The following is a 12069-nucleotide window of genomic DNA, read 5'->3' on the forward strand; positions in this document are numbered from 1 at the left end:
CCCTTCCTCTGACATCCCCCCATTTCATGGTCTCATGGTAGCCATTAGGTGGGGTAGAAATCTGCTCTGCCATCTCTCTGGAGGCTTCTCCCAGGGTGGGTGGTCCTAATTAAGGGGTGTCTTGGCTTCCAGAAGGAGTCAGGCATTGGTGGGCCCCTCCCCAGGGCGCAGGCCTCTGTGCAGACTGATCTCACGCTCCAGCTGGGTTTCACCCCTGCACCTCCCAGCCCCCCCAGAGGAGCGATCGGGAAAGGAGATGGAGTCCTGTGCCATGAGTCCATTTCTTTATTAATTTTGACATTGTTCAGCTGGTGTAGGGAGAATGGTCTATACATCAGAGGGGGCAGTGGGATTCTCTCCCATAACAGAGCATGTGGGAGAGAGTCCAGAAGATTCATTTTCATAACAATTAAAAAAATCAAGGTAATTTCAAAACTTCTAAAAAGCATCTAATGTGCAGACTGCAGCATTCTCTAGGCATCGTGTGGAGACCCCGGACTCCTCCTCTAAGAAATCCTACTAGCAACGGGGGCGTGCAGCCATGCCGCGGGCGCAGAGGGGAGCCAAGCGCGGGCGCGGGCGCGGGCCGGGAGGGGCGACCCCTGCACCCCGGGGCCCCGCTGCGCCGTCGGGAGCCCTTGGGGCTGGGCTCAGGCCCCAGGGCCGGGGGTGCCTGACACGGAGGGAGCATCTGTGCTACTTGGATGTGTCCCGAGGAGGGGAGGAAGGTGACTGGACGTGCACAACGGCCCTCGGGACAGCGAGAAGAGCCCTCCCGCCAGTTCTCTCCTGGCCCCGGGGGCGCCGCCAGTAGGGCGGGTGCGATTGTGCTGATTCGGGCCTCCCTCTGCTGGAGGCTCTGGTGTGACTTAAGGCTCTTCCCTGGTGGCACTGAGGCGAGGAACAGCCAGCTGTCTGCTCCCTTCCTGCCCTGCCCTATAGCCTGGCCTTTTGGTGTCATTCACTTTCCTCCTCCGCCTCTCCGAGGGCGCAGCAGGGGCTGGTCAGAGGGGGCACTGAGGCCGTCCAGCCTGGAGCCTCGGGCCTGCACCCACGACCCCCCAGCCTGCGGCCACCTGCACCTACAGCACCAAGTTGGCTCTGGGAGACTGGGTGCGTCCTGACCTCTGAGAACTGGCAGGTTCATTCACTGGCCTACCCTTTCCTTCCTCTTTCACTGAAAGCCAGCCTGTAGCTCCTCCCGTAGCCTGGAGAAGTCCTCAGGAGCTGAGCTGTTCGTGCTTTGCACGCACTGCTAAAGTGTCTCTATTGGTTTGCATAGTATTTATTGTTTTTCATATACACAAGGCTGATTACTGTACAGTTGACACTTTGAACACAGACTATGACGTAAGTGCTTGAAGATATAGAAATCCCCTTCTCTATGGAACATGCTGGTGCAATCCTGAGCCACCAGCCCGTCCCCAGCTGAGAGAGAAGACCCTTTCAGATGGGGCAGGCTCCCTTCGAACCCTAAGCCTGGGGCCCTCAACTCAGATTCAGTCCTCCACACAAGGAGCCCCGAATACACTCTAAAGGTAATGATTTTCCACTGGAAGATGATTATTACTGAAACTGGCAGAGAGAAAGAGACAACATAAAAAATTCCAGTTTGTCCACAGGAGATTCCATACAGCTTCAGATGTCACAGTAAAATCTGTGTATACACTAAGTGGACAGGAAAGGCGCACGGGCGTGTGTCAGTGTGTGTGTCCCCAGCGTCGCGTGGGACGTTCTGGGAGGAGCAGTCCACTGGGGCACGGGGGGATTGTCACAAGTGGAATGGAGGTCTGTGGGGGTGGGGAAGGCCACCGAAGGGGAGGGGATGTGGAATTAAGGTGCTGAACTGCTTTCAGGACTAGTTTTCTATTTTCTTTTTTTCCTTTCCAGGAAGCCCACATGGATTGCTTACAGATAAGGTTGAAAAAAACAAAGTACCCTGTACGAAGTCAAAATTAAAACAATTTTTAAAAAAAACCAAAGCTCATCCCCAGCCACAAAAGAGCCCTTGTTCGCGTCTGCACTTGCACACTCACACTCCCCGTCTTGCTGCTTTTGTCCTGATTCCCAGCAGAGATCCATCGTTGCTAGAGGCAGGGTTGAGGACTGCAGGTCATGCGTCTACAGTCGCCGTTCATGCGAATAGGAGACTAAAGAAGGCCCTTACAGAGGTCTTGCCGTGAGCTTAGAGAAACACAGCTGCTTCCGTAGCCCTCCGGTGCAGCTCTCCTCCTGTGTGCATGGCAGAGTGTGTGGAGTTCAGGGGTTGGGTGTCGAGGTGTGGTCCTGAGGGACAGACACAAAGAGAAAAGGATTCACTTAGAATTTAAAGGTGCAATTCCCAGCAAAAACCCAAAACATGGAGTTTTGTGCCGGCTGTTCAAGCAGGGTCTGATTCAGGAAAAGCAGTCTCCGCAAGCAAGGTGATGAGCTGAGAGGTGTCGGGCTGGCAGACCCTAGCCTTCCTCATGCCCTTCACCTCACCCAGAGGCTGCCTCTCAGGGCTGCTGCCTGCCCTGCACTGGCTCCTTGCTGAGTGTATGAGATCCCATGAGACCATCCCTGGCAGGTTAAGGAGCGCTGTGCTCAGTACTCTCAGAGAGGAAGCTCATGCCTGTGTGGTCACATGGGAGAAATCCTCATGTGTAGATCCTTGCATTTAAGAAGGGGCCATTTTCATAAGCCAGGGCTTGGGCCAAGAAAGGGGTTGCTTAGGTTAGGCAGTGGTGCCCCCACTTTTTCAGTTCACTTCAGCCAACATGCACTGATGTCTGCTGTGTGCCAGCCTTGGGGCCCAGAGATGGAGAAGACATGATCTCTGGCCTCAGAGCTCATGGCCTCAAGGGAGGACAGCCCCTCTTTGGTCCACAAGCTCATACTGCCAGGTGCCTCTGGCTCCTCTCCCCACGCACCGTGGACAGACCACCTCTGCTGTGGCAAAGAGATCGTTCACAAACACGTGCATTCTCCCAAGAATATTGTGCATCTTAACTGGAAAATAGCAGTTTTGCCTGTGGAGCAAAAGTTCAAGTTCTGCAGCCTGGGATTTGCAGCAAGACACTGCTCCGCTACCACCCCACCCCTGTGCCTCATCCTCCAACCTGAGTGAAAACTCCATGTTCCAAGACCAGCCACCCAAGATTCTGCCTGCAAGGACCTTGGAACCAATGGGGAAAAGCAGGACGCTTTAATAAGGAGGAGGAGATAATCTCCTGGGTGGGGTAGGAGGTGGAACAGAAAGGCCACCTCATTGTGAGACAGCGCTGTCCTGACACATGGAGCTGTCTTGGGCCCTACAGGTGACAGGGTTGGGGAGGAATGTTGGAGGCAATCAAGAATCAGCTCTTGAGTGGCTCTCCAGGGCTGGGAGGGTGGTGTGAACTTCCTTGCCAGAGGTTGCCCTGAAGGAACTTGTGCTGCAGTGGCTTGAAAGAGCTGTCGCCCTGGAGGGCAAGGCTCTTCCTTACTGCCTGGGCCACCCTCTCAGCCAGGCCCATCTCCTGCACCCCTCCTGAGCACGTGATGCCCTCCTGCTCTCCGCCTGTGGTCGCGGTTCTACCTGGGAAGGCCGCCATCCACTCTCCTCTCTGCTGAAGTTCTGCCCACAGCCCTCAAGACCTTTCCTCCAGGAAGCCTTCCTGACAACTCTAGTCTTCTCAGCTCTGGAAGTTCTCCCTTCCTGCCTCTACCTTTTATCTAGAGAGATCACAGAGTGAACTGGTTAAGAGCATGAACCCTGCAGCCAGAGTGCCCCAGTTCAAATCCTGTTTCTGCCAATTACCTGCTGACTAACTGTGGTCAAGTTACTTACCTGCTCTGTGACTCAGTTTCCTCTTCTGTAAAATGAAGACAATAACAGAACCTACCTTATTAGATAGTTGTGATGTTTGAAAGAGCAAAACAGATAGGAACATAAAGTGCTTAGAACAGTGAGCATTGTATGAACGTAAACTATTATTGGGCCCCCTGGAAATGTGACTTTGTCCCATCGTTCTTTTTTATGTCTCTGTTATCCCTGCTGGATCACAGCAGAAACACCTTCCTGGGTTTCCCCACAGCACCCAGCCCAGTGCTCAGCACACCTCAAGGAGAAATCTGGAGCCGAGGAGAAATCTGTGAGCTAAGGTCGCCCACATGCTCTTTTGCCCAGGTGCTGAGCAGACGCAGTGATCATTCTGGATCAGCTGCTCATTTCATCTGGGGCAGACGGAAGCTCAAGAGGGGCAGCGGTAGGTCTAGCTGCAGCGTGTGGGGGTGGCAAGGGTAGGATCAGAACATGAGCCTGCTGGCTCCACTCAGGACCCTCCACTGGGCTGCGTCCTCTGAGAAAGGCCTTACCCTTTAGAAAGCTGAGAAAATAGACCCTTCCACTCTTGGTGGCTGTGCAGGCCAGGGTCTTCCCCTCATTTTCTCTCTGTGCTGTGGCACCTGTTCCCGCCCCCACCTGCTGCTTGGGCTTTCTCCTCTCTCCCCCGACCCCGGACTCTAACGCACTTGCTGGGCAGTGAGAGCAGACTGCAACTTAAAACAACAAGCCACACGTCTTGCCTCCCTGCCCCTCCCTTTGAGATTACTGGTTAATTCTAAATGTATTAAAATATTCTACTCTCAGAGCTAATGCAAGTGTTGCAACCACAGTGTCTGAATCGAAAGCGTCTCTCAAAAAGGAAAACAAAAGAAGGCAGAGCCCTTTCCTCCTGCAGCTTTCTGGAGCTCCCGGATGGCAGAGGCACGCAGATGCAGAGGAGCACCAAGCACCAGTGCCTGCCAGGCTGCTGGGCAGCCCAGACAGTGGCAGGCTGCTTCTGCCCGCAGCCCTTGCAGCTGCCGGTTCTGTACTGTCCCCTAGCAGTACCGACACCCCAATGTCTAGACCCGAATGCGTGGGCATGAGCAAACCTCTGCCTGCCACCATCTGCCACAGACAGTACTGCTCTGATGACATGGCTATTTTCCCGCTTCTTAAACACTACCAGAAAGCTCCCTCAGCCCGCCAGGCCTCAGAGGCAAAATCCTTCCCAACGCTGGCAGTGACTGTTGGGGACCAGAGTGCTGGTCCGGTCCATTCAGTCCCCACCCAGGACGGGGTTGCTGTGCCCTGTGGGGGTGTTCCCCATCTCTAAACAAACTACAGCCATCTTTCAGTTCAGTTTGCCTTGTAGATATGAAGTCTACAGCTGTGCCCCAGCACTCTGAGTAGGTCATGGGAGGAGAAGCTGACTCACAAGGTGACTCACAATAACTTGATCTTCAACGTGTGTAAAAATCACCTGAGGAGTTGGGTGCAGAATCCTCAGTTCTGGAAACTGAATTCTGTAAGTCTGGGGCAGGGACCAGGGATCCACGTTTCAACAGGACTTGCATTTGATCGGGGTGCAAGGGTGTGAACACACTCGGCAGCAGTATACTGTGCCTTAACGACTTAGGACCCCTTTCCCAAACAAAGCCCGTCATTGGCCACAGTCATCCTGCAGGGCACCCCTGGCATTACTGCTGTTTTACGGATGAGGAACCTGGGACCTACCAGGGCCAATCGACTTGCCTCTAGTCCACTAAACAAGGTCTGCAAACGACTGAGTGACAGAGGACAGATGTCCTTAGTTACTCTTCACGGCAGCTCCACAGTTGCCATCGTGTTTTCAAATGCTTTTATTAAGGTGTAGCACACATTCAGAAGGGACTATTTTCATCCTCCCTTGAGGACATGGAAGCTCAGCATGGTTAAATGACTTGCTTAAGGTCACAGCACTTGAAAATAGGAGGAGCCGGGCCCAGGACCCACGCCGCCGAGGCCCGCTTTCACTTGCTAACACAAGCGCATCGGCCCTCATTGTTCACAGTAGTGAGGCTCCATATGGTCGCTGTGAACACTGCATTAGCCGGCACCAAACCGCTGGTTCCCAGGGGACGCAAGGCTAGGCTCCTGTGACCACAGGCATTTACATCAACCGATGAATACATAACCTTGTTTTATGTTTTTGTTTACAGACTCCCCGTTTACTGCACGCGGTTGATTCATTAACTTTGAACTCACGGCCAACAGCACTGTAACTCTGCCCGAACAAAGCTCATCCAACCACGTATCTTCTCCTCCATAAAGCCTATTGTAGCCTCTTGCGCTCAGTAGCACTAAAGGCACTTCTAAACAGCAAAGTCACCAGCACACAGCATGACGGTGCAAGGGGTGTGGCAGTGCAGACCGCAGCAAGGACACGTGCTGATAGCGTGAGGTCTGTGATAGGTCGCCTCGCTCGACCTCAGCAGGGAGCGTACATGGCAGGCCACTCCAATTTCTTGCTACTGTGCGTGTGTGACTGACTGCACAAGTACAGGGAATGTGGTTTGGGGTATAAATAAATGCCGGCATGTAGGCAAATTCGCAGATGCAACACCTGCGAACAGAGAGGGTTGGCTGCACATGCTTCACCATCTTCTCTGCAGCCTTTGCTCTTGTTGGGAGGGGAGGGCCTTTTATGCTGCCCCTAGAGCCTGTGGCCAAGGTCCCCCCACCACTGTGCCCACCACCTGCTTCCCTGGCCTATTGTTAGCAGGAGGCCCAGCACTGTCCTGGAGCAGGCTGCTCCACGTGTCACCTGTGGGGGGCTCAGCTGCTTTGCAGATCATCTATAGCAAATTAACAAAAAAACCTCAAGGTTCCTTCCCTCTGCCAGCCTGGCTTCTGGGTAGCCTCCTCACATTCAGGAACATCAGTAGAACCTGAGCCAAAGAAGCTCAAGTTTAAAGCTGCCACCGTTGCTGCTACCATAAGATAAACAGGGCAGAACAGTATGCTTTCTTTTCACCATCTGCTTTTTTAAATTATTTGCATCTTTGGATGATTTCCAGGATCCAATGGCCGCTAATCAGTCTTCTAAACCAGCAGCCTGGTGGGACCCTGTGGCAGTGCAGGGGTTAACACTGTGACCTCCTTAAGCTGCTGAGGAGTCAGGTCTAATTTTATCCTCTAGCTGGATCCACCTGTCCTCTTCTTTGCCCAAGTGCTGAGCTATGTTGGGAAGCCCAGAGTCAGCACATGTGGTGACTCGAGTGGCTGTGGGCCCTTCTTTGTACTGCCCAGCCCTGAGCCAGGCCCTGGACTTGAGGGTAGCAGCCGGGCAGTGCCGCGCTCCCTGCTGGCTGCCACCCCGATGCATCCTGTACTGAGCTTCCCCGAGCTGGGCACAATGAAGGGCCTCGGGGCAGCTCAGTACAGGATCCCTCAGGGAGGACTGAGATCAGAGCCGGCCGCAGACACCCCCAGCACTGCACAGGCCGGTGGGAGGCCATCGCCACAGTGTCCTCACTCGCACGCCATGGCACACCCATTCCTTGGTCATGCTGCTCCTGCTCACACTGCGCATGCCTGGCCCAGGCCTCAGCCCCGCAGATCCTCCTGATTGCAGGGGAGTGCCATCCACCCTGGGCCTGTTAACTCAGGCCCTTCCTAGAAAGCAGGGGAGCAGTGTGTCTCAGGACACTCAAAGCAGAGTCTAAGCCTTGGGCTGGTCAGGTCTGCAGCTGGGTTCCATCTTCTAGGGACAGCCCAGCTCTACATCCCGAAGCTCTTCCTGAGCACTGTGTTGAAACACCTCAGCCCAGACTCCACTATCCTTGTCAGCACCTGTCCGCTGACTTCTAGATCCCCATTGCTTGGTTTCCAGGATGATATTCCTGCTTGGATTACAGAGTGCTCTTCACTCTGCAAAAATATTTTTTCAAAACTGTATTTGTGCACTCCCTGAGAGGTAGGTCAAGTAGATATTATTGACTCTGGATGAGGAAATTGAGGCTCTCAGACATAGTTAGGAGGCTGGGACCACAGTGACAGGTTGTTCATCCTGCATCATGCCAGGGTGGATGGTGTGCAGGGAGCAGGGTTAGGGGTGAGTGGTGGCCCCAGCCCCATGGAAGACAAGGCCATGCAGAAAGGATGAGACAGACAGATGGCGTTACCTCCCAGGAGGCTAGTCCGAAGAGACAGGTGTGGGGTCACTGTTTGCCCCTTTTCAGGCTGGCCCTCTTCACTACCTGAGCCCCCTTCCTTCCCTCTACCAGGTCCGGCTGCAGGCCACTCCCTCTCAGCTCCACCTGGAAATGGCGGCGGAGACAGAAGACAGGACAGACACACAGATAGATGGGCAAAAGACAGGCAAAAGAATGAAGAAACCCCGTGGAGGTGGCAAATACTGCCCACCAGGGAAGAAGGGAGCCTCGAGGGAGAGTGAGCCAGGAGAGGGCCCCATGCGGCTGGTGCAGGGGCCAGGAGGCCAGGACAAGAGTGCGAGCTGCAGCCCTTCAGTACCTTGGCGTGTTTCATAAAGTAATCGATATCAGCTTCCAGCTCACTAGCATCCTCCAGGGGCCCCGCGACAATCACCTCCTCGTGCTCCTGGGTGTCATCAGCACCAGATGAGTCTATCTCCCGAACAAACTTGCGAATGACCTGAACAAAGTGGGGAAGGGAGAGGCTGGTCAAGCCATCAAGACAGAGCGAAAAGGGCTGGTCTGCCCGGGTGGGATGGGGGGAGGGCAGCTTCCTCCAGGGGCTTTTCCTTGAGAGACCACGAAAGGCGACTGGCCTCTTGCCCTTATTACTTGATGGAAAAACCTGCACTGGACAACCTCAGAGGGGCTGGAATTAGTGGAAGGGGTCTGGGCAGGTTTCATTTAAGGATCGAGGTTTGACCATGTGTGACTTCTGTCCCAAGCCCATAGCACATCTTTCTGCTTCCTGGAATTGGTGGAAATTTGTGCTGTCTTCCCTGTTCTACAGCAAGTGCCTGAGGGCCGAGGACATTTCTTTTTACCTATAGTACTTTGATTCAATCCATCCATTCCCTTGTTTATTCACCCAAATAGTCAACAACCCTCTACTCTTAGACCTTCCATGTGCTCAGAGTGGGAGATGAAAGTATACAGATGGCACGGTCCCTGCCAGCGAGAAGCTCACCATGCAGGAGGAAGGACCAACACCTGAAGGGTACCTGGGAGCAGCGCCCCCCCGTGCAGGCACATGCAAGATGCTCCCTCTGCCCATAGCTAGGAAAGTCATGTCTACTGAATTCAGATCTGCTACCAAGTCAATGAATTTCCACATCCTTTCTTTCTGCAGAAGCCCCTGGGAGGCCAGGGACAGTCAAACTGCTCTCTCCACTGCTGTCTTCAGGGCTGGGTGTCGTGGGAGTGGGCTCAGGGTGTCTCACGGGGGCCGGTCCTCCTGGATCAGGCCAAGAGGCCCAAGGAGAGCCACGTATGGACTGCAGAGTTTGACGGCTCCCAGCACCCAATCGTCACAGCTGTGTGACAAAGGCAGCCAGCCACAGCCGTGCTCACCCTGTCAGCTCCTGCCCCCCTCCCTCTCCCCAGCCAGGGGGACCCCATGTATCTACCTTCTTGGTGACAATGTTGCCCTGCTCATCCGTGAACTGCTCCTCTGTCACCTGCTCTGCTGGCATATTCTGAAGCTCCGTCCCCTGGAATAAGAGAGAGAAAAAACTCACAGAGAGAGAAGATCAGCAGAGGGGGTTTGGGAAGAGTGGAGGTTGAGAAACCGGAGCGGCCACTGCGGCAGCTGCCGCATCCACTGGATCCCACCACAGCAGGGAACGCCAGCACAGCAGCCGCCACGGCCAGACCATGGCACCCCACAGGCATGGCGCCTGTGGGCTGCGAGGCCTGAACACAGGACCAGCCCCAGGGCACAAGAGCTTGGCGCACTTGGTCCTTACGGCAGCCCCAGGAGCAGGCAGAGCAGGGACATTACACAAGCCTGATGGGGGCCCTGAGAGAGGAAGTGAGACACTGGTCTCATGTTTTCACAGTACTTCACAGTTTAGGAAGCCCTTCCACAGACACTGTTGCCCTGAATGTGATTTGCACACAATCCCAGAGGTGGGTGGTGGCAGAAACACGTCCAGAGCAGGTCTCCTAAGTCCCAGAGCTGAGCTTCTTTGGCCATCACCTGTGCTTGATTCAGGGGCAGGTCCTGAGTGGGTGCCGGCACTTCCCTTAGCCTCCCCCACGGCAGGCACAGCAGGGTGCCCTCAACACGGCGGTTACCTTCAGGAAGACCCGCCGGCGGACCACCCTGGTGGAGACAGCCTCGTCGTCGTCACCCAGACCTTCACTCTCCCCCAGCTCCTTGTCCAGCTCCTGGTGGATGTGCTTCAGCACAAAGCACAGGGAGCCCTTGACAATGTGCATCACGTTCTGACAGCTGACCAGGAAGAAGCCCAGGAGCACCAGGCTCACCAGAAGCTGGGTGACGAAAGTCCACATCCTCGCTGCCTCCTCACCAGCTCGGCCCTTCCGGGATCAGCAGAGCCAGGGCCCCGGCCACTGCAAGGGTCCCACCTGTCATTCTCCTCTTGGACTCCTCAGTGCCCCAGGGACCCCTTCCAGTCTCCGTCTCTCTCCCTGGTCTGCTCTCTTGGTCTGTCTCTCTGGGCAGGAGACCGAATGGCCCTCCTGGCTAGAAGAGCCCAGCCTGAATGCCCCTCCTCCCACGCAGCCTGGCTCTGCCCTGGCACCAGGGTGATGTCAGTCTTCTATAATTTTAGCTCCCAAACCAGCTGCTGGAGCTGTCCAACTGGGCAAGAAGGAAGCCGGCAGGTGCCTGTGTCCTGGGCACTGAAAGCACATGTCAGAGCCCCGCCCAGAGAGTTGGAAGGGGTCTGGCCACCCAGCCTTTCCTGCCTGCCTGTCCCTGTGGGAACTAGAGGGCGTTCTGCTCAGGGAAAGTTCTCGCTCAGGGACTCCAGAAAATAAGGCGTTCCAAGAACATGGCTACTTTTGCATCTCCGTGGGCTGCCACTGCAGTGACCAGAAGGATGTGTGCTGGCACTGTAGGGACAGGACCAGCAAACACCCTGAATAGATAAGGGTTTATTTCAGAAACAGCCTTCCAGGTGAGTGATTTGCTTGGGCCCAACCAAGAGAGAACAGCAGGGGTCTAGCACAGGGGGTGGTGCCACCTGGAACCTGGCCTGTAGTTCCCGTCAGCTTGCAGGCCCGGGGTCCCCTCCTTTATGAGGCACAGCAACCCTAAACTTTAGCATGTAAGTGGTGCACTGATTTAAGGCCTGTCCTTAAAGGCTCTTCCCATGCTAGGCTGTCAACGCCCCTGAGCAGGAGCCACATTTATTGCACCTAAGCTCACAGAGCTGGTTTGTAAATACAGCCATGGCAGCTGGGGCTGGGAGGAATTTCCCTTTCTGGATTGGGCTGTTCCTCTCTGAGTAGCAGCCCAGCATGGCAGAAAGAACAAAGATCTGGGACACAGCAAACTAACCCCAAAACCCACTTCCTGTGGGGTGCTTTCTCTGTGCCTCAGTTTCCTCACCCATAAAACAGACACTTAAGTGCTCTCCTAACCCTTCTCGACGCTGCTGTGAGGACCACAGTCTGAGCACTGCCCCTGTGAGTAAAAACGGCAAGCGCTCAGCACAGCACACACTGCTCTGCAGCCAGACCCTGCTGCCATCCCACCAGGAGGGCTTGTATGCTCCTGTTTCACACGAAGGGCACAGAGAGTCCAAGGACCCTGCCTAAATAAAAGGACAAGTACATGAGAGCCAGACTTCAAGCCCCTCCCTGCACAGCGCCACCTCATTTCAACAAGGAAGCGCCCAGAAAGATGGAAGCCCACAGCACACTCAGAGCAGCTGGTCACAGGAGACCAGCTGGCTTTGGCTTGGTCAAGAAAGCCGCTCATTTCCCGCAGGTCCTCAGAGGAATTAGCTGGGTTACAGACATTTTAGGCCCACCTCCCAAGTCCTCATGACCGGCCTCTCTCTCAGTCACTGCTGTGAGAGACTGAGTGAGACACTAGTAAGTGGTGCTTTGCACATCACCACCTTCCTGGGCCTCTCCACCACCCGGGCCTGTCAGATGATCACTGATGGCTGACAGCAGCTGACCAGGCCGTCCGTGCTCCTAGGCCAGGGTGCAGGCTCCATTTCCAGGCTGGCTGGAGGCCCTGCACACTCACTCTGAACACAGGAACGTGGGGCTGGGAACTGGGAGATCTGGACTCTCCTGGCCCTGACATTGGTTTGTTGTGTGACCCTG

At 55.0% G+C, this 12069-nt stretch overlaps 1 protein-coding gene across 1 annotated transcript in view; it reads right to left on the minus strand.

Moving 5' to 3' along the window:
* Window positions 1-267: 267 nt before the first annotated feature.
* Window positions 268-12069, minus strand: part of ANK1 (ankyrin 1) — a 201074-nt gene continuing 189272 nt past the window's right edge. Inside the window, exons 42-46 of the mRNA XM_063080073.1 lie at window positions 10060-10315; window positions 9390-9473; window positions 8378-8443; window positions 7954-8088; window positions 268-2286 (exon numbers count right to left, since the gene is read on the minus strand). Of these exons, the coding sequence (XP_062936143.1) occupies window positions 7990-8088; window positions 8378-8443; window positions 9390-9473; window positions 10060-10315 (505 nt within the window). The 3' untranslated portion in view covers window positions 268-2286; window positions 7954-7989. The remainder of the gene's footprint in view (window positions 2287-7953; window positions 8089-8377; window positions 8444-9389; window positions 9474-10059; window positions 10316-12069) is intronic.

Source organism: Cynocephalus volans, chromosome 15, assembly GCF_027409185.1.
Source record: "Cynocephalus volans isolate mCynVol1 chromosome 15, mCynVol1.pri, whole genome shotgun sequence".
NCBI lineage: Eukaryota > Metazoa > Chordata > Mammalia > Dermoptera > Cynocephalidae > Cynocephalus > Cynocephalus volans.